Source organism: Poromitra crassiceps, assembly GCF_964638095.1.
Source record: "Poromitra crassiceps genome assembly, chromosome: 20".
Classification (NCBI taxonomy): Eukaryota; Metazoa; Chordata; class Actinopteri; order Beryciformes; family Melamphaidae; genus Poromitra; species Poromitra crassiceps.
Window position 1 is genome coordinate 22542067 of NC_139637.1, and position 22481 is coordinate 22564547.

General features: G+C 48.4%; 1 protein-coding gene across 2 annotated transcripts in view; it reads right to left on the bottom strand.

Annotated features, from left to right (window-relative positions):
• Positions 1-21704, bottom strand: part of c1qtnf12 (C1q and TNF related 12) — a 54563-nt gene extending 32859 nt beyond the window's left edge. The window contains exons 1-8 of one of the 2 annotated variants that reach the window (XM_083656862.1): positions 21056-21704; positions 7747-7851; positions 7406-7517; positions 6947-7134; positions 5318-5426; positions 5090-5183; positions 3824-3902; positions 2015-3245 (exon numbers count right to left, since the gene is read on the bottom strand). In XM_083656862.1, coding sequence (XP_083512988.1) covers positions 3147-3245; positions 3824-3902; positions 5090-5183; positions 5318-5426; positions 6947-7134; positions 7406-7517; positions 7747-7851; positions 21056-21259 — 990 coding nt within the window. In that variant the 5' untranslated portion in view covers positions 21260-21704 and the 3' untranslated portion in view covers positions 2015-3146. Of the gene's footprint in view, positions 1-2014; positions 3246-3823; positions 3903-5089; positions 5184-5317; positions 5427-6946; positions 7135-7405; positions 7518-7746; positions 7852-21055 lie in introns of those variants that run through there. The other variant, XM_083656863.1, reaches the window with a different exon arrangement.
• Positions 21705-22481: the final 777 nt, after the last annotated feature.

A 22481-nucleotide genomic window follows, 5' to 3' on the forward strand; every position in this document is an offset into this window, starting at 1 on the left:
CAAGCAAGCTGCACCGATTCACAATGGGGCCATTCATAATACCTCACTCCTCCAGAGAGGAAAAGGAGAAAACGCAGTTGCTCTTAGCATTTGGGCAGATGTAATTGCAATCACTCAGCTTGTCTGATGCTGATAATGGGGGCGATGGGAAATTCCTGTCAGAGTCGTGGCGCAGGGCGGGTTTCGCAACCACTTTGGCAGCGCTCCCCGTGTGTTCCGCGGCGGGGCGGCGAATGCGTTACGGCACGCTCGCATAGCTGTCATTAAACACGTTTTGAGAGCGAGAGAAAGAGAGAAAAAACATAAGACAATCAAAACTCAAGTGTACGCCATTCTCCTGATTCTTTAGCAGTGAGGAGGCAGTTATTATGTGAGAGATTACAGTTCTGTCATCCCCTATACTGTTTCACGTGTTGACAGATGACAGCTTTGGTAAAAAAAAACTAAACAAAAAAAAATCTGAGTGTATATATGTATATATGCTTCAGCAATGACCAATCACCTAATACAGTGGTTCTCAAAGTGGGGTCTGGGCTCCCAGAGGGGTCCTTGAGGCGGTTCCAGGGGGTCCCCCAGCAAAAAGGTGAGTAATTTATTTTCACTACAATTCCATAAGTAACACAATAACGGAACAGAATGATTATTTTGGTCATGGGTTCCATACACTTTCTGTAACAACACACATCTGAAGCAAAAATCTTATCAGATGGGGGACGCGTGGGACAAAATCTTATCAAATGGGTGATCTGTGGTCTAATTGGTGTCAGTTTAGAGGTCCTTGACGCGAAAAGGTTTGAGAATCACTGACCTAATACACCTCATGAATTCTGGCTGAGCTAGATAGAAGTATTATCAGACAAGGCTGTTCATTTTGGCACTTGAAAAATATCTGTCTCGGGGCAGCACAGTCAAAGTGGAAATAAAGCTCAGAGGAAATAATAATAATATAGGCTAGGTATATAGCCTACCTGGAAATGTAGAAAAGTCAAAACGTAATATGAGAGTTTTTCAATTTCTCTGCCTACTTTTTTGAGCGAGCAGCCGATTCCTGTCTGCAATGTGTGCTGGGTAGCGCTCAGTAGCACGTGGGTGCTAAGTTCTTGTGGTTGGTCCTTGGGTACAGTATGTGACACTTGGCAGCAGAGCAATGCCTCCATCCATGAGAAGCCTCTTTAATAAGGCCTTCATGCATTGGTGCTAACAAACTCATTCAAGTGGCCGGACAAGCATTCGTGCCATAAAGTCTCCAACCTTCTTATTTGTGCAGTGTGATATAACACAGACCACCCAAGTAATACTATTATCGAAGATTACACCATATTTCTTCCCCCCCCCCCACCCGCAGTCTATCTTTGTGTATAGTACTGTTACACTGTTTATACGCTGCGACCAGAAGTGGCCTAAAAAGTTCCTAAAAAGTAAATCTAAAGAGCAAAACTTATACAAATCCTTTATTTAAAATCTCTTTCTCAAGTATCAATATTTCAAAATCACCACATAGCAGCAAACCGCGATGGTCCCACATGCCCCGGCTTCAGTGTATTGTAGTGAACCACAGTTATTCCGTATAAACAAAACTTGGAAAATTGCGGAATAGAAGCCCGGAGAAGGTAATAGCCCTTAGATTTGTTGTTCCCTGGACACAAGTTTATAAATGACATGCAGAATATAGTTCATTTCAAACATTAAGGTTAGTCATATTTTACATGTTGGGTCAGTAAACCGCAGCGATTCATTTGGCCGCCCGCCACTGTTTACAGAGGTATTTTAGGTATTTGGGTAATTTAAAATGCAAATGACACTACGGGGAAATGCAGACGTTTGTTGCATTCCAGCAGATGCTTTCATAAGAACACAATTGTATTTGAAGAAACGTCTCCACAAGCACCACAAGCGAATATTGATAGTCCCCCCCCTCCACTCAGCCAATGATTATATTATGTTATGAAACGAGATGTCCCGAAGATAGAGAACCTCACCTCAACATCGTATCGAGTGGAGAACACATCGTGGCAACTTTTCTAGAATAGTTTAATTTCATATTACAGTATATCATGGTCGATAATAGAAAAGAGTAAAAAGATATAATGTTATTCTTGCAATCCAATCTGTGGGGTTCAAGAGTCCGTGTGATTCAGAAATCAAGTTGGGATTGACACAATCGCCACAAAATGTGCGGATACATTTCAAACATAAATACCATATATCAAATTTCAAATGCTTTTTAAACAACTTTCCAATGTTAATGGAGTCTCAGTTATCATAAATTACAGACAGCTATATGCCAAGAAGAGTAATAAAAATACAGCAAAAATAAACCGATAATGATAATAACACAAACGTCACTGTAGAAAAATCGTAGAAAAAACAAATCCTTCGCCGCTCCATTACAGTCAAAGAGCTCATCTGGATTTCTTTTGACATAAACTGTAATAATACAGTGATAGCTATGTTACAAAAGGTGTAATTACATCATATATGAGACATCACGCCATCATTCCAAGATCTTGTGGGGCCTTAGTATGTCTATTGAGCATATTCCCATTGTCCAGTGTACTCACAGAGTCTATGTACCATACATAATGTATATAAATGTGAGATTCAATTCATAAGAAAAATAACTATGTTTCAAGAGTGTTGTACACAATAGATCATGTAGACAAAATATCAGTATACATACATATTTCTACTATTTCATGTTCTCCAGCTCTTTCAACATCTATTCAGAGGACACATTTGGTGTACTGTTAAGATTGCTGTTATGGCATTTTCAACAATCATGACCATGTGACAAACAGACATATTCACGGTTTTATATTCGTCGGGTTATGCTGCTGGTGTGAGCAGCAACAAAGTTCCCCCGGTGGAGGTGGCAGTGCATTGCGAAAGACAAACTCAGTCCTTGAGTTTTTCCCACACTGTCCTTTCACCGTTTGCCAAGTAGGAAAGTCCAGTGGCAAACCGTCGTTTCTTTCTCTGAAGCTAGACTTCCTTCAAATCTTCCCCCATGGATGTTTACTGTAAGTAGTCCATTGAAAAAAAAAAAAAAAAGTCCAAACGGGTGATTTGGCTGGCGCCCTGTTCACGGGGGCGGGGTGTGAGGCTATACCCCGGAGCAGCATGCCCAGGGGGGGCGGGGTGTGAGGCTATACCCCGAGTAGCATGCCCATAAAATCAGACCCGTTCTGTATTGTGATGGACGCTCCTGCTGCGTTATCCACAAATATGGACGTGTACTGCCCAGCCTGCAGAGAGAAATGGATGACATTTATGTATAAATATTGAGCAAAAAAACAAATTTTATATATATATATTTTCTTCCGGATTTCCCCCCGTTTTCATCTCAATTGTACTTGGCCAATCCCCCCTGCTGTCCCGGTCGTTGCTCGGCCCCCTCTGCCGATCCGGGGAGAGCCGTAGACTAGCACATGCTTCCTCCGATACATGTGCAGTCGCCAGCCGCTTCTTTTCACATTGACAGCGAGGAGTTTCGCCCCGCGGGACGTAGCGCGTGGGAGGATCACGCTATTCCCCCCGCAGTCCCCCCCCCCCCCGACTGACCAGAGGAGGCGCTAGTGCAGCGACCAGGACACACACCCTTAATCCGGCTTCTCACCCGCCAGACACGGCCAATTGTGCCTGTATGGATACCCCCGACCAAGACAGAGGTACTGTAACACGGGGGCTCGAACCTGTGACCCTCGTATTGATAGGCAGGGAATCTACCGCTGCACTACCCGGACGCCATTGTACAAACATTGTGTGTTTGTGTGTATTTGTGTGTGTGTGTGTGTGTGTGTGTGTGTGTGAGAGAGATACTTACCTGGAGCTCCAGCAGCCCTTGCACGCTGACAGTGAATATCTTGCTGTTACTTTCCAAACCGACAATCATCTCCAGCGACCTGCGACGATCAAATTGAAAGAAAACAACTACATAAACGTTCTGAAACTCGTCGTTGTCAAAATGAGCTTCCCGCGAGGCTTGCTTAAGTGAACATGCAGAATGCCTTACGATTAAGAATCGAGTGCTACTGGGCCTAAGGTCTGCGTAGACTGTGGTTACAGACTGCAACCGCACAGTGCGAGCACTGGCTCCTGTTAAGTGGAAAATGCTACATTTTTATGGCAAATCAATCATGTTTGTCTTCGCTCTAACTGCCATCTCAATGAGGCTCATTTCACATTCTCTGCATTTTCATGCGTGGGAGGGCGAGACTGGCTGGAGCTTTGGCTAGAAAAGCAAAAATCTTGCACTCTTCTGGGTTAGGTAACCCATCATAATAATATGATTTATACCCCCCTCTCATTGTACCATGCTAGGAGGGAGGCTGTGGAGCGCTGCGCAGTCCGGGGGAGAGTTTGGGGAGCAATTCGTTTGGACAATTTTCGCTGACTTTATGTAAATAGAAAATTTTGAAATATTGGAAAGAACCCATAACCATCTTCCAACAGGGATTTGCGATATCTGCCATGTACAACCGCTGCAGTCCGCCGATTCCTTGTTCGTTATCTGCCTCCCTACATCCCAAACAAGGGCATTTTCATTGCCTTTTTGCTAGTCGGACACAACAGGCTGCCTGGGGTGGGGGTCAAAGGTGAGTCTATAAAGATTAGTTAGGCGACAGCCCCCGAGCGAGAGGACATTTGCCTTTAAAGAGCTGCTCCACTTTTATACAGGAAATGCCAAACTGGTTCCACTCAAACTATAACAGACAACACCTTTAACGGCTCGTAAATTCTGCTGAAAGTTGAGGTAGCATTAAACACCAATAAACTATCTCCGTAACGCGAGGTACGAGTAAACAAACCGTCATGGCAGAATGTCAACAACGCCGAGTGTGTGGAGAATGTCTGACTCCGAGTTGCATTAATTAGTTCTACTTCTTCTAGTTCTAGGTTCATTAGTGTGGGTCCGTGAGGGCATTTCTGACCACATGTGTTTTTAGCCGGAACCGACGAGACCCACATGGTTTTAATTGACTAAGGTGACAAAGAATGCTAGATTGGGTGCGCTTGATTCAGAGTCACGGGGACGCGTGTCTGTTCGAGATTGACCTCCCAAAGTGTTTCATCACAGCGGCGTACTCACGTGTATCTGTGGCACAGGGACTCGATGCAGATCAGAACCCGCACGTTGTCCCGGGCCTTGAGTTGACTCTTGCTCCTCTTCACCTCATTGTGGTCTATGAGAAGAACACCACAACCAAACGGGGTCACAATCACCACCCAAACACGCCTTGAATCGGTGACACTCATAACATCACTCAGGCCTCGTTGTGTAGACGATATCCCATACAGGACCGTTAGCGTTATTTACCGATGTGGACGTTGGCAGAGAACTGGTAGATCCCTGTGATGGGAGCGGTGAATCTCCCGGTGGACTGGTCCATCCCCGAACCCCGGAGGAAGGCTCCTTTAGCGGGAGGCTGGAAGTACAGAGAAATGGCGGAGATGGTCTGGTTAGATGTTTGGAAATCATCCTGACCTGCCTGTGGAAATCCCTCCACAGGCCAGGTCAAAGGGCCACGGTCCACCCCAGAGCAGCACCCCTGTACCCCCGGAGCTGGTAGGGATTCATCCGTGTCTTGTGTTGTGAGAATAAACTAGCAAATAAATAATTACAAAGTTATAAAGGTTACATGGTATATTTATTTCAGAAAATAACACACAATTTATTCTCTGAAAAAAATATACCATGTAACCTTTATAACTTTGTAATTATTTATTTGCTAGTTTAGTCTCACAACACTTGCTCAAGGGCTCTCCGGCAGGACGGATGCGATGGCTGGATGCGACGACCTCGATTCAATTTTGACATTTTAAACCCCCTTCCTCCTCTGTGTCTCCCCCTCGTCTGTCTGCCTCTTCGCTGCCGACTTGTCTGAATGAGCGTTTAAAATGGGGTCCACCCGCTATGCCGACCACCCGCAATGCCGACCACCCGCAATGCCGACCTTAGGTTTAGGCGTGGGGGTGGGAGAGGTTAGGTTTTGGGTTAGGGTCTGGGGGAGGTTAGGTTTAGGCATGGGGGGAGGTTAGGTTTGGCGTGGGGGCTGGGAGAGGTTAGGTTTTGGGTTAGGGTCTGGGGGAGGTTAGGTTTGGCGTGGGGGCTGGAAGAGGTTAGCTCCACCGACACGCTGCACGGCACGCCGCCTCGCTCAGCTGGTTCTGCTTGTGGGCTATCGGCATTGCGACCTGTCGGCACTGCGGCCTGTCGGCACATAGACGCGGCACCGTTTAAAATATATCCTCGACAGTTAGCAACGTCGTCTATTCACCTTATATGTTCCAACACAGGGGTCAGCCAGTTACTTCCTATTGTGTTGACACTTCCTGTGACAGTACAGTGCTAGTGAGCGGGTAAAACAGACGGTGTTTTGAACAGGAAGTCATAACACAACTGGGTCAAGTGGGCGGGGCTACATAAGGTGAGCGCTGTAGCCCCTATTAGCATATTTAAGTGGCGCGCACGGCTACGCTTATAAGCCTCCCCTCCTGCCTCGTCAGTCAGCCCGTCCCAACGGGGGCATAGTTCTTCCACTACAGCATGCTGCTTCAAACCGTGTCTATTTCTGTCCTCTCCACACTTTATTCCAAGTCGCAAGACAGAGTGCCTTTTGTACAGAGAGTGATGTGGAGAATTGAAAAAGTCGATATTTTGGACCAAAGAGCCAGTCTAAGCCCCAGAGTGGCACTGCCACGCCGGTGCCAGTTACCAGTGTGACGGGATGATCCTCTCATAATCCACCTTCCCCCCACCCGTGCAAACCATGTGAAGATTACTCTCAAACATTCGTTCTCTCAAACACGATCAACGGGTGAGAAACAAAGCGGGTAGTAAACCATGTCGAGAATTAGCCAAAACCGTTACTTTCTCAGCCGTGCGCTAAGAGCAAAGTTGAAACGGTTCCCTAAACATCTCCGCGGTTTCAAAACAGAAACGTACCGTCTGAAAGTTCTGGAGCTCCACCAGAGTCTTCTTGTCGACCACCACGGGTCCCTTCAGCTTGCAGTGGAAAGCCTCCTCTATCCGCCGGTAGGAGGTCATCCCCTCCAGGGTGAGGAGGGCCATGGGCACCTGGCTGGGGCTGGTGGTTTGTCTGTCCAGGGCTGCTGCTCTCCTCTCTGTAGCCTCTGACAGAAACACACACACACACACACACACACACACACACACACACACACACACACACACACACACGTCATCGCGTTGTAGACCCTACCGTCGCAGACCTTAAGGTCAATACCGTATATTAGCGACGTGGACGTATTCATCTGCATCACATGATGTTTGAAATGGAGTTTTTTGAAATGTTATCTTTGTCACACTACTGAAACAACCTCGAGTCAGAGGAGCTAGTAGCATGACTGTTGTGGGGACTGGGAAGCAGCCTGTTTCAGGTACCTTTGATCATTTCTTTGAACTCCTGGAGAAGGACTTCCTGGGTCACTTCTGCCCCAGGAGAACCAGCAGGTCCCTGTGGTCCAGGAGGACCTGGGGGACCAGGCGGGCCCGGCTAGTGGAGGAGAGATGGACAAAATGTTGATGCCCTGCAATGGATGAACCGTGGCTACCAAAGACATGAGACAAAAGCTGCATCCAAACTTGACTTGGAAATTAAGATGCAATTTTGTCTTTCTTTGTGCATATATGTCAATTGCTGGCCTAATTAAATAATTATCATGATCACCACAGTATGATCGTTTGACAAACAAAAGAAGACACAGTTCATAGACTGTTTTTACCAGGGGTCGTTTCCGTTTGCGACACTTTCCAGGGAAGTTGCCGACGGGTCGTTTGACAAAGTCCATCCATGATCCCAGTGGGTCGACTCTCTGGTTGTCAGCAACCTGTGGCAGAAAGGATGACACAGCAAAAAAATAACTACGTCATCTAAAGTCAAGCTGGAAACATTTAGGGCATCGTAGATATTAACCAATTTACTCAATTGGAGTAATAGAGGATATTAGAGCATGCTCAGTAACATATCGGCTATCGCTAAAATCAATTAACGACGACTCTTTGAAACAGGACTTGGGAGGTTCATCAGATATTTTAGATTGAAATCATTTTGGCAATGGGACATATAATGCAAAGTATTGTACCAACCGACGTAACTGAATATAGTGAGTCAGAATTTCTTCTTATAAGCCATCATTGGAAAATCTTGCCCTAAGATACTATTAACTGGTGCCCGACATCAAGGACGGTCCCATGGGGAAACCTCTTTCTTTCCCTCTCTCTCTCCTGCCTGGTCTGCTGCAACTCTCCCTGAGGAAAAATAAGGCTTTTTTCTTTTTCTAAAGTCAAATTACCAACTATGTTCAGTCACCATTCCTCTGCAAACGCTTCACTTTATGCTTATTTTTCATCCCGGATAATTCACTCAGGTGCCACGTCACTTCGTATTTGCCCAATAGCCTCGGACGAATATAAACAAACCTTCTCGAGTGAATTTTTTTTTCCCCCACCAACACATGAACATTTCCATGAGCGTCCTGGTGAAAAATGAGTCTGTCCGTGTGCGCGTGATGTAGATTCTGTGGATTGCAAACCTCAATTAGTCTACAACAACATGTCAAAATGGCCAACACTTTCTCCCGTACCGAAAACACACACACACACACACACACACACACACACACACACACACACACACACAGACACACACACACACACACACACACACGCACCAGCACCCCCCCCCCCTCCAAATCAACATTACAGTGTGTGCGTAATACTGATTGAAATATTAATAAATGAGATAACAAATGTGTGTGTGTATATACCATGAATGTCAACTAGGAGTGTTATGATTTAGGGTTGTTAGTCTGTTTCCTAACACTGTGCATGCACTGTGTTCTCCTTATCTGTAATAGCTGGTCTATAATGAATTGCTGTATAGGAGGAGAGGGGGATGCGTCCGGGAGATAGCTGAACTTACACACTACGAGCAGACCTCAGACTGGAACGGACCTTTATTTTTATATTTATATATTTATTTATATTTTATTTTCATTTTTTTAATAGAGCATTACACAAACAAAACAAACAGGCTTAGGCACAGGAAAAGAATAGAAAGAAAAAACATACAAACATCATCAACATTCAATAAACAACGTGGTGCTACCAGCTACATAAGGCGCATATGTGCTTATAAGAAATGTACATGGGATCCCGCGCGAGGGGTCCATGAGAAACCAGCCAGGCGAGTCACCAGTCGCCCCCTAACCTCATCGAGGTAGACTAGACACGAGTCTCAGATCATTAGAAATTTTCTACGTGAGTTGGTTCTCAGGAACCTGAGCCTCTCCATCCGTATAACAGAGATCATGTCCATCAACCACAATTGAAAAGGAGGTGAAGAGGGGGACTTCCATTCCTTCAAAATTAGTTTTTTTTGCAACAATTGTCCCCAGTGTCAGAGACTGACTGTTGCACAGCTGTAGGGAAGTTCAGAGAGGACTCGGAGCAGCCAAAGATGGCGAGTCCTGCCTCCGGGCTGAAGGGTTATTTTGTAGGCCTTAGAGTGGAGTCCATGAGTGGAACGGACCTTTATATTGCATAGCGCCCCCAACTGGTGCACTTTCATCCTGGTCAAAATTGTGAAGCTGTGTGGATTTCCAATGACTGCTGCAGATCTTTACCCTGGGCGGCCTTCCTTCTCCCCAAGCGTCAAGTGACTGAGATAGAAGAGGAGATAGAGACGAGCTATGGAGGTGAGCTGTCTGAAATGGAATTTGTTTAGGTTTGGCAGCAGGACACGGATCACTTATCTGCAAAAGCAACATGGCCCCTTTTCTTCACTGTTAAAGACTCGCGCTCTTGTTCCGCCGCAACAAAGTCACTCCTTGTTTGTCTTTTCAATATGCTGGAATAAAAAAAAAAAAAAAAAAAAAAAGTTTCATAGTTTGGGTTTGCAGCCCAGGCTCACTCCCTCCCTCTCTCCCCCTCCCTCCTTCCCTCCCTCCCTCCCTCCCTCTCTGTGTCTCTCTCTCTGACTCTCTCTTTTCTCTCTGACAGCAGACAAAATAAACAACTTAACAGGCGCAGTGCCCTAGCTGCATGTTGGATCTTTCTGTGTTTGTGTTGTGATTTTGAGGCTTGGAAACGGATAAAAGCGAGACTGATTTTTGTCAGGACGAGGAAGGGGGGGATACTCTTACAGCACTCAATACACTTTCCACAAAAACCCAAGAGGAGAGGCTACTGGATAAAAATGATCTCCCCCCCCCCCTCTTGCCATGCTAAAACTCTGCCTGCCTGGCTGACAGTAGGCTATTATTCATTAGCATACCTGTTCTGGAAGCTAACAAATATTAACACGTTTGTGACTGGGGGGCGGTGGTGTGTGTGTGTGTGTGTGTGTGTGTGTGTGTGGGGGGGGGGGGGGGGGGGGTTGCACCAGTATTCCATGCCTGTGGCCATTTGAGTACATTTCCACTGGGATTAATTGGGGAAAAGTGTCTGTCAAATAACGGCGTGAATCATCGGTACAAAATACTCTCAGACAAGCTCTGCGTGATCCAAACGATACCCGCCCCGAAAACACTGACAGGCCCATCAGAAACAAAGGCTTCACTGCACTGCTGCGGCCCGCGCTATTCTAGTAGTAATCCCAGGAAAACCCGAGCTTCGCATTGATCGTCTGGGTGTTTACGTCGTAGAGATCATCGTCTGCTCGTTTCAAAGATATTAAGTTGGGCCCACACATGTGACTTATAATTATACTTCTTAGCTATTCCCTACAAGACTGGCGTATCATTGCCAGGAAATCAGCCGTACTCTCGGGGGGCTGTTATCCTCTTTAACACACGCCAGTGTAATTAAACCATTAAAACCGTGCCCTCGGGGATTTTCTGTGCTCTAGGAAGTTAAGGCTATGACCAAGGTAATTATTACCTTCATTTTCTCCAGGGTGCAAACAGCAAATCACTATATAAATAATTGAATCATCAGCTTAAAGAATGCTGAAGAGACTAGCATACAGGTTTTGTTCTGCACCCATTTCATGCGTTTGTGCTACTACCAGAGTTTAGCATGCACTATAGGACGAATCAGCGTGACGTGCACTTGCCACCCAAAAATGCGTAACCCCGCGGCAGTTAACTAGTATGAGTTATTGTGCCAAACAAACGTTAATATCTCAAAAAGTATACATCACATCGCTGACATTTTGGCGTTCTGAGTGAGAGCAGAAGTAGCTCAAGAGTTTGATGTATGCCGACGAGCAGCATTTTGGTAAACAAACCGCGTCACTGGGTGGAAACGGCAACGGGGCCCCTATGGAGCCCTGAGCTTGAGTGTCTGACTCTAGCCGCGGCTGACCCTGTTTACATTCTAAAAACTGCGACAGTTCAACACAACTTTAACACGACGTGCATATATTATACATCAAACTCTTGAGCTAATTCCGCTCTCACTCAGAAAATGTCAAAATATAAGCGATGTGATGTCTAGTTTTCGAGATAATATTAGTTAAAGTGCTGTGGGGGTTCTGCATTTCTGGGGTGGTTGTCGTGATCACTCCCGATTCGTCCTATAGCGATCGCCGGCGCGCGGTGGTTCACACAACTCGCCAAAGAGATTGTGATTCATTGTATCCAGGTGAGTCTCTCTGTCTCTACCTCGACAGAAAGAACATCAAAGGCGTCCCACACATTGCAGGCATAAAAACCACACTGCCCTGACGACGCGGGGGAAAAAGCTGCTGTCAGTAGAGTTCAATCTCTCACTCGCTGCTATTGAGTGTGGCGCAAAGTCAACCGCGGATTCCCTGGCGCATAGCTCTGTATCAGCACGCACGGCTCGTGAACAAAGTGGGGGGAGGGAGAAGCGGGTTCCAGGTATCAGTCTGAGGAGTTGATGAAGAACACCGGGGCTTCTGGCTTTGATCGTCGGGCGATGTGTGAGTGCCTGAAAATGGACCTCGTCTGTCAGCAGGTGTGAGCGCACGCGCGCCCATTCCAGCGCCGACTTAAGAGAATGTGTCTAAAGCTACTCTCAACTTTAAGTCCTCATGACAGTGTTTTCCCTCATTAATGAGGCCCTAAATCACAGCACTCTATCAAGGCGTACTATCGAGGTTGAACTCTTTTAACCCATTGATACCTGATGCAGCATTTGTGTGTGTATCCCTTTAAGACCGCGAACCGCGTGACGCGGTTCGCGGTCTTAAAGGGATACACACACAAATGAGGGATGTACACGCAAATGCTGCATCAGTTATCAATGGGATAAAGGAGCACTTCACACAAAAACCAACGCTGATTCATTTTGCACATGGTCTCACATAGAGCTGAAAACTGTAAACCCGTTTTGCAGACGTTCATTTAGTTTGACAGTTATTGAGAGTTGATTTGAGTCGAGTCGTGGACCAGTGATGTCGTCGTTCGTGCACAGGTGACATCACCGGGGCCCACAATTTCACTCAAACACTCAATAACTGTCAAACTAAATGAATGTCTGCAAAACTGTTTACGGGTTTCCGGATATGTGTGAGGTCATGTGCGAAATGAATCGGCGTTGTTTTTCGGGGTGAAGTTAACCTTTAAGGATGGGATGAAATCTGCCTCCTAAACATGGCACAAGTTCTCCGGTGTTGCATAACATTAGAATCAATTAAGTGAATCTAATGTTGATCAGTCCCAGAAGCACATTACCCGGAAAAGAGCAGCTTCGGTCAGGAATCTATGAATAAACCTTTTTACATGCGTCGCTTTAAGTATGTTTGTGATGTAGTTTGGGGGAAATTAGGTTGGATTTATTTGAGGCAATAAAATGGGAAAATATTTCCCTGAGGCAGCATGCCACCAAAAACACAAACACAACTGTTAAAACTTGTCTCTGGGGCTGACACAGATACTGAAACTCTACTCCGGTGTGCAGGGGCAGCTCCCGAATTTTCCAGATGGAGGAGTGGAGCCATCTTTATTTTCATAACCATGTTATCTGGTTTGTTCTGTCTTATCCATACAAACTGTCGGTGCGATGTACAACACAGCGCCACGTGAAACCTTTCGTTGGCGTTTGGAGAACACCGCTGTGCTCACAGGCAGGTTTAAGGTTGGACAGGATGATGGAGAGGCGTCCATAATCCCTTGTTTTTCTATCCCTGTACTACTCCCTGTGCAGTCATCCATGCATGGGCGGACGGGGCTAACACTGGGCCTATCCCATCCTGGCGAGGGAGGCAGGGATCCCCAGGGGCCATGTAAGACCCAGGGGATCCTGGTAACCTGCGTGCGTCCCAGGCGTCATGCATCCCACCCCCGTGTTCCCCACCGCTGCACCTCACAGACGCAGATTGGCCGCGAGGATTTATCGCCGGAGAGCTAAATACAGTTAGGCATGCAATGTTGACTCTGTGCTCGTCTCACTGTGTTATTACTCAATTGGCAAGCGCCATGTGCAAAGCATAATTACTCTATCACCCCTATGAGTGTGTGCTGCTATTAGTTCAACAAATGCTGCTGACGGTAAGTCGAAGCCATTTTCCTGAGGAACATCCATTGGAATCGTCGTGTTCCAATTCCCAAATAGGGAATATAGTTATTTAAAAATATATTTTTGCTATGCCAAAGACTGATGTTTTGTTTGGTTTCGGCTAACTTCACTGTTGTCTAAACCAGGCTTAATAGGCAAATGTGTGTGTGTATGCATTCATTATGAGCACATGTGATGTTTGTGCTTAAGAAAATCACACACACACACACACACACACACACACACACACACACACACACACACACACACACGTGTGCGTGTGTATGTATATATATATATATATATATATACACACACTATATGTATATACATATATATATATATAGACTTTAACTTTAACATATATAACTTATAACTTATATATATATATATATATATATATATATATATATATATATATATATATATATATATATATATATATATATCAATAAGCTGAAAGAAACTGATTGCTGTGTCACATCTGTTTTGTGTACAAATTATAGCTTTGAAATTGGTGTGGGTGCTCATTTTCCCTGTGGTAGGTAAAGTGAGCTGTTGAAAAGCACAGTGGATCCAGTTGCGTATCAGGTGCAGGTAGGTAGGTAGGTAGGTACACCCCACGGTCTGACTCTGGGCTCCTTTGCATTTTGATGTGCTCCTTGTGGTTCTCGTCTACGCCACATAAGTACATAGGATGGTTCAGTTTACTTCTTCTTTGGAGTACTTTATTATGTAAGCACTTTGTTCCGCCATCCTGTGAGCTCATATTACAAATAGTTACATTTGAAAAAAGACATTTGAAAGGTAATACTAACACGGTTACAGGGTAATTACAGGAAGTGGTTTCATCTATCCTTTTTACCCAAAAGGGAAAACGCATCATGTAGATACTAAAATGATATAGTAGACGCCAAATAATGATGACATGTATCATTCATCTGAATGCTGCTCAAGAAATTATAACCTCAAATGTTGAACTACTTCGGCACTGTTTTGCTGCGTTTCATTTATTTATTTCATTTTCGAAATATCTGATATGTATCACATCGTCCAGCGCAGTAGAACAAAACAAAACAAAACAAAACAAAACAAAACAAAACAAAACAAAACAAAACAAACAGACCATCTTATTTTGACTCATCGGCGCTAGCGGTCTTTGCTAGAATCCACAGTTGATCCGTGTAACTGTAAAGGCTCAGAATGACCATAACAGTTTGAAATTATGGTTCCGAGACTCCAATGTGAACGAAAGCAACATGAGCAGCACATGATAAGAATCAGGCGCAAGATTAAGGGATTTCTCTAAATCTGGCATCAATCTGAAGCTATTAGAAATGAAACAAAATCCAAATAAAACAGACCCTCTTATGTCTGTTGTGTGAAAACAGAACTTCTGGCGCTTAAAGGGAATGTCGTCCAGAGACAGTTTATTTGACTTGCCGATTTCAGAATGTAACGACAAAGGACTGTTTATTATCGTTTGTTTTTTCGCCCTCTGTCAAGACGACCGCGTTATATTATCACGAACCAATTGCGACACGTTAAATAAGCAGGACCCTTTAAAACCCCTGACATCACAAACTCCACAGACTAGAGGCGGGGTCACGCCCGACTAGGGGCGTGTGTGCTCCCCGCAGTGGCCCGGTTTCCTGAGGGACTGGGTTCTTGGTCTCGGGTGTGCAGGGTGATCCGAAAGGTCCCCCCCGCACACACACACACACACCGCTGCATTCATCATCACGGAGGGATGAGAGAGGGGGAAACCAGAACCCTCCCCCCCTCGGGCCAAAGCCCAGCCATTACTCAACATGCCTAGGAGAGATGTTTGACTTGACTCCCTCAATTAACAGCGAGCACACATCCCTCACTGCTCTCGACAATGACAGATTCCTCTCATCTTTGGAGTGGAAAGTAATAAGGCTTACTTACAGGCACCCTCTGCGAGTGTTTATCATCGCGGGGAAACGCGAGATTTATTTGCCGTGGCAGTTTAAAAGGATAGGTTTCGCCCCAAAAATGACAATTCTGACGTTATCTACTCACGCCCTCGCCGATGAAAGGAGGGGTGACGTTTTTTTAGTTTCACAGCAAAACGCCATTTGTAGAGACAGTCCGCATGTCTGGGAACGCCCACAAAATGTTAAACGGCTGGCGCGCGAGTGGGGTAAAACCGCCCATATATCTCATGGGCTGACTCACCAAAAGACGGTGCTGCGGCTCTAAACTACAGGTTTGGGGGTTCTAGAGCAGAACACAAGACGTCTGCTCAGATGTGCGTTTACTGCGGTGGTTAAATCCCCAATCGTGTCTGCCTGGGCTGGGCTATCAGCTAAATTCTAACTTTGCTGAATGGATAGAACGGGTTTTTTTACCCCACCCTGACCACGCCCCCAGCCAGGCTGAGCCAGCTAACCCAGCGTCTATGACGAGACGTGGCCTCAACCTATGTGCTTCCAAGAAGGCGGGCGGATACTGCAGCCTGCTACAGTGAAGCTTTCCGCTAAAAAACAGGGTGCAAAATGACATCGTTTCAAGTCAACTATGGCATCTCGGGCTTCTGGAGACTTGGATTATTCCAGGTGAGCAGTAGGGAAGCACTTTCTGTTTTTGTGTGTGTGTTTTTTTCTCCCCTTAACGTTTGAAAGTTAAGAGGATTCTGCAACAATGTTTTGCTCTGAATGCGCAAATGTTTTGTGGACTACCCGTCGGGGCGTCCGGGGTAGTGTAGCGGTAGATTCCCTGCCTACCAACACGAGGGCCGCAGGTTTGTGTCCCCCGTGTTATCCCCGGCTTGGTCGGGCGTCCATACAGGCACGATTGGCCGTGTCTGCGGGTGGGAACTGGGAAGCCGGATTGAGGGTATGTGACCTGGTCGCTGCACTAGCGCCTCCTCTGGTCGATCGGGGTGCCTGGTCGGGGCGGAGGGGAATTGGTGGGAATAGCGTGATCCGCCCACGTGCTACGTCCTGCCGGTGAAGCTCCCCGCTGTCAGGTGAAAAGAAGCGGCTGGCAACTGAGCATGTGTCGGAGGAAGCATGGTGCTAGTCTACGGCTCTTCCCAGATCGGCAGAGGGTGGAGCAGCGACCGGGGCAGCAGGGGGGAAATGTTGGCCAATTGGCCAAGTCCAATTGGGGAGAAAATGGGGGGGGGATCAGAAGGGTGAGTAGACAGGTGAACTCATCCTTGAACAATCCATTAACATTATTTAACATGTTGCTCCGACAGGATAAGTTGGCCAACTAACACAGAGTTCCCAGTTGTTTGAATTCAGCTCAGTTATCATCTCGTAAAAATTCCGCTCACGGCACAACTCCACACCTCACTGTTGTGATCAATTTCAAATGGAAAAATCTATGGTTGGAATGCAGTCTACTAACTGCGCCCTGCCAACAGCAGCCCACACACGGGATTGGTCAGATAGAAAATGAATGCCATCGCAAAAGAAAGCGTTTCCACTGTTTCCACTGGGCACAAGGGGGGAAAAAAAGAGATGTAAATGTGGAGTATAAACTTTTGGCTTGTTTAAGAATACAAAGATCCTGCCAAGGCAGCTCCAACAGACGTGTTGTTTTCTCCAGCACATAAAAGCTACAGACGTGTAATGGGATAAACGTACAAACGACCCAAGAAAAGCAGATTTTGCCACTTTGCGTGGTGTGTGGCACACTTTTTCACCAGCAGAACCGCGGGTCGGTAGTGGCACCGACAAGTGCAAACCTCCAAAACACACGAGCGCGCTCGATCTTCCCCCGCACCTTAAGATGTTCGGCTTAAAAGCATCGGCTTCTCATCATCAGAGGTGACAATGTTTGGCGCAGACGCTATCTGGCATAACACTGCGTCTTAGGAGTGATTATGTCATTACCCTCTGATTGTGGGAGATGAGATGAAAAGAATGTTAGTGATGGGGAGGGTGGGGGGGGGGGAACAGGGGGGGGGGGGCTAATCCTCACTGAGGTGTTCTCTTTCAGGACCCTTTCTATGAGGCTTTGTGAGGGGCTTACACGGCATGCTGCCCCAGTTTTCGGGGGCCGCACCGCCCCTATCGGATGTCCCAGACACAGCGGAGTCAGACGAGGCCCGTGAATGACAGAGTCAATGGGCTGGGAACAACGTAGCCAGCGCTCTTTAAATATCTGCTGCCCACCTCACTTTCCCAGGAGTTACATCATGGCAGCCATCCCTGTGGGACAGGGGGGAGACACTCCACTCCCTGTGGGACGAGGGGGGATGGGGGGGGCACCCCACTCCCTGTGGGACGGGGGGGGGGGGAGACACCCCACTCCCTGTGGGATGGGGGGGGGGAGACCCCACTCCCTGTGGAACGGGGGGGGGGGGGGGGAGAGACACCCCACTCCCTGTCGGAGGGGGGGGGGGGGGGGGGGAGAGACACCCCACCCCCTGTGGGACGGGGTGAGAGACACCCCACTCCCTGTGGGACGGGGGGGGGAGAGACACCCCACCCCCTGTGGGACGGGGGGGAGAGACACCCCACTCCCTGTGGGACGGGGGGAGAGACACCCCACTCCCTGTGGGACGGGGGGAGAGACACCCCACTCCCTGTGGGACGGGGGGGGGGAACACCCCACTCCCTGTGGGACGGGGGGGAAGGGGAGAGACACCCCACCCCCTGTGGGACGGGGGGGGGGGAGACACCCCACTCCCTGTGGGACGGGGGGGGGGGGGGAGACACTCCATTCCCTGTGGGATGGGGGGGAGACACTCCACTCCCTGTGGGATGGGGGGGGGGGGGAGACACCCCATTCCCTGTGGGACGGGGTGAGAGACACCCCACTCCCTGTGGGACGGGGGGGGAGAGACACCCCACCCCCTGTGGGACGGGGGGGAGAGACACTCCACTCCCTGTGGGATGGGGGGGGGGGGGAGACACCCCATTCCCTGTGGGATGGGGGGGAGAGACACCCCACTCCCTGTGGAACGGGGGAGAGATCCCTGTGGGACCGGGGGGGGTGAGAATGGGGTGCAATCTTCAGCAGGTTTGAGGGTTGACACAAGGTCAGCCTTCATAGCCTCTGCTTTTACAGGGCAAAGCAAGTCAAATAAACACAGCCCAGCCACAAGCAGCTACAATGTGTCTCTTAAAGACACAGAGAGGCGCTCACACAGAGAGGAGCTCACACAGGAGAGGAGCTCACACACAGAGAGGAGCTCACACAGAGAGGCGCTCACACAGAGAGGAGCTCACACAGAGAGGAGCTCACACAGGAGAGGAGCTCACACACAGAGAGGTGCTCACACAGAGAGAGGAGCTCACACAGAGAGGAGCTCACACAGAGAGGAGCTCACACAGAGAGGAGCTCACACAGAGATGAGCTCACACAGAGAGGAGCTCACACAGAGAGGAGCTCACACAGAGAGGAGCTCACACAGGAGAGGAGCTCACACACAGAGAGGAGCTCACACTGAGAGGAGCTCACACAGAGAGGAGCTCACACACAGAGAGCAGCTCACACAGAGAGGAGCTCACACAGAGAGGAGCTCACACAGAGAGCAGCTCACACAGAGAGGAGCTCACACAGAGAGGAGCTCACACAGAGAGGAGCTCACACAGAGAGGAGCTCACACACAGAGAGGAGCTCACACACAGAGAGGAGCTCACACACAGAGAGGCGCTCACACAGAGAGGAGCTTACACAGATAGGAGCTCACACAGAGAGGTGCTCACACAGAGAGGAGCTCACACAGAGAGGAGCTCACACAGAGAGGAGCTCACACAGAGAGGAGCTCACACAGAGAGGAGCTCACACAGAGAGGAGCTCACACAGAGAGGAGCTCACACAGAGAGGAGCTCACACAGAGAGGTGCTCACACACAGAGAGGAGCTCACACAGGAGAGGTGCTCACACACAGAGAGGAGCTCACACAGATAGGAGCTCACACAGAGAGGTGCTCACACACAGAGAGGTGCTCACACAGAGAGGAGCTCACACACAGAGAGGTGCTCACACAGAGAGAGGAGCTCACACAGAGAGGAGCTCACACAGAGAGGAGCTCACACACAGAGAGGAGCTCACACAGAGAGGAGCTCACACACAGAGAGGAGCTCACACACAGAGAGGAGCTCACACAGAGAGGAGCTCACACACAGAGAGGAGCTCACACAGAGAGGAGCTCACACAGGAGAGGAGCTCACACACAGAGAGGAGCTCACACAGAGAGGAGCTCACACAGGAGAGGAGCTCACACAGAGAGGAGCTCACACAGAGAGGAGCTCACACACAGAGAGGAGCTCACACAGAGAGGAGCTCACACAGGAGAGGAGCTCACACAGAGAGGAGCTCACACAGAGAGGAGCTCACACACAGAGAGGAGCTCACACACAGAGAGGAGCTCACACAGAGAGGAGCTCACACAGGAGAGGAGCTCACACAGGAGAGGAGCTCACACAGAGAGGAGCTCACACAGAGAGGAGCTCACACAGAGAGGAGCTCACTGCTCGGCTTGGGTGGAGGTGAGCAGTAGTATTCCACAGACTGCCTGGTAGGAGCTGGAGGGTGGATGCTGGGTATATGGGCCAGTGAGGGTTATATGAGAATGCCAACACAATGGGTGGGCCGAAAGCAAAGCCAATATCCTGTTGGACACCCCCGCAAATATGCAACACCAGCAATACGCCAATAAATAACAAGGTCAGAGGTCAACTGCTGTTATTGAAAAATGTCAGTTTTGCCAGACGAACACGTTTCTCGTGAAAACAACCTTGTTCTGCGGTTATCGTTGTCGTCAGTGAACAGTGGTCAACATGGGGGTAATTGGCTCTAGCCAACAGGAATCTGTGTACTGGTAATCATGATGAGAACATTGTATCAATTATTGCAAGTTCCTCTCAGCGATATAGTTAATTGTATCTTATCTAATCATATCTTATCTATAATGATATCTTTTCTGAAAGTTAGCGCTATCTACTACTTGTCTCAATATCAACCTTAAAATCCATCGGGCAGATACTACCAGCCATCCGTGGGTTTTTTTTTTGCCTCACATTTTCTTAGACAATGCCAGACGTCAGTTCTCGACACGCCAGATTCATCACAACACTTCCCCGCGTCCTGATTGGTTCGCACCGGCTGGAGAGCGGGTGGCGGAGACACCCGCTGCGAGCGCTAATTGACGCATTGATCGGCCTTTAGATGTGCACATTCCTGGCATTCCTCCGGAAGTCATCCATTTAAGGGTTTCACACATTTCTGCGCCGTCTGGGTGTCTGAGGTTTGACCCTGGCGGGGGCACACCTGTCCTCTCCGAGCGTTCTCCTAACCCTCGCCACACTTACTTAGCCCTCAGTAATACCTGTGCTGACAAGAACTTACACACATCTATCAAGTCGTAATGCATTCCATTTGATCATGTCAAAAAAAAAATCTCAGCTTTTATCCTTATCATTCTATCTGCATTGTTCTGCTTATGAAATGGTAGTATTACCGTGAGAGATTCGCTCATAAATGATAGACTTTTGATGTCAATCTACAGCCTTGAAATGTCAACACGCATATCTTTAAGAATAGGGATTTTTAAAGTCAAACATTCAGAGAGTGTTCACTTACCACCTTGACGCTGCCGACGCTGACGCCGACCTCCTCGCTGTTGGAGAGAGTGGCGTTGTACGCCGCCTCCGTGTGCTGCGGCGGGGTGGCCTCCTTTGGCCTCTTCCGCTCCTTCTTGGCCTCCACGCCTTCCAGGAGGACACACTGAGTCCAAAACACTGCAGCCACCAGCACCGCCAGAGGCCCGGCCCCACACCTCCACATCTTCAACACACTCTGTCAGTCAGCAGCACCAGGAGAAATCCCTGCAGGGGGCGGGGGGGACAAGCAGAATCTTCTCGGTGTGGAGGATCTGCCTGGTGGTGGTGGTGGTGGTGAGACCAGGGGCGGCTGTGGGGGGGGAGGAGAGGAGCCTGTGCTGGATGCAGGACCCAACCAGGGTGGAAGGAACCTGGAGGAATGCAGCTTCAGGGGACTCCCTGTCCCAGAGACTGACTGACTGGCTGCTCTGCTGCTGCTCTCCTCTCCTTGATGAGCTCTCAGCCAGCGAGCACCACGATGCAGGCAGGAGGCACCAGCTCGACTCCAGCCAGAAAGCCAAAGAGGGGCTTACTCAACTATGAAATGTGTCAGGCAGAATGGTCCCAGGGAATGACAGATCGGCGCAGATCTGACGGGCAAATAAACCCATTAGTGAGATTTTTCACGCTCTCTGCTCTGTTGGGGGGTGAGGGGGGTGGGGGCGGGCGGGGGTGGTTGGGGGGGGGGGGTGAACAGGGGGGCAAAGGAAGAGGCAGAGAGAGGAGGGGCGTACCAAAGCTGAGGGTGGGGTACGGGGGGGGGGGGGGATGCCTTGTTGGGATAGAGATGGATGGCGATGTTCTCTATTCCCCCCCTCTCTCCTGCTGAGCAGTGGGGTCCACCCTGACAAATCGGTGTGGTGGTAACTGGAAAAATGGCACGATCCACAAAAAAAAGTTGGGCTTCCCGTCAAAATGATGCAGTTCAGCAGTCCAGATCAATCTGTCCGTGCGCGCGCACACCATGTGCCCACAGGGGGTGCCGAGTGAACAAAGTCCCAGAGAAGTTGGATAAGGTCCAGTTTTGGTCTTCTTCTTCTTCTTCTTCTTCTTCTTCTCTCCTTGAAGCCTGAGCAGCTGGTTGCTCACTGCTATCACAAAACATAAAACGTCAACACTTTTTTGTCGGTACTACAGACAGTAACAATGTGTGTTTTTCTGCCTCTGGCCAAAACAGCTCAAGGTGCTCTCTAGTGACTGTCCCGGGCGGCTTACAAGTCATCAAGTTCCAAGGCCATGTGCTGCAGGTTTCATGTCAGAGAGCCCAGTGTTGTTGAGAGTGTGTGTGTGGTAGGTCCCTGTGTGCCTGCTCTGCTCCGCTAGCTGCTGCACTCACTCTCTCTCCTTCTGCTCTCTGACTGAGCTGAGCGTACAGGAGGGCGCACACTGGAGTTTTATCATCACTC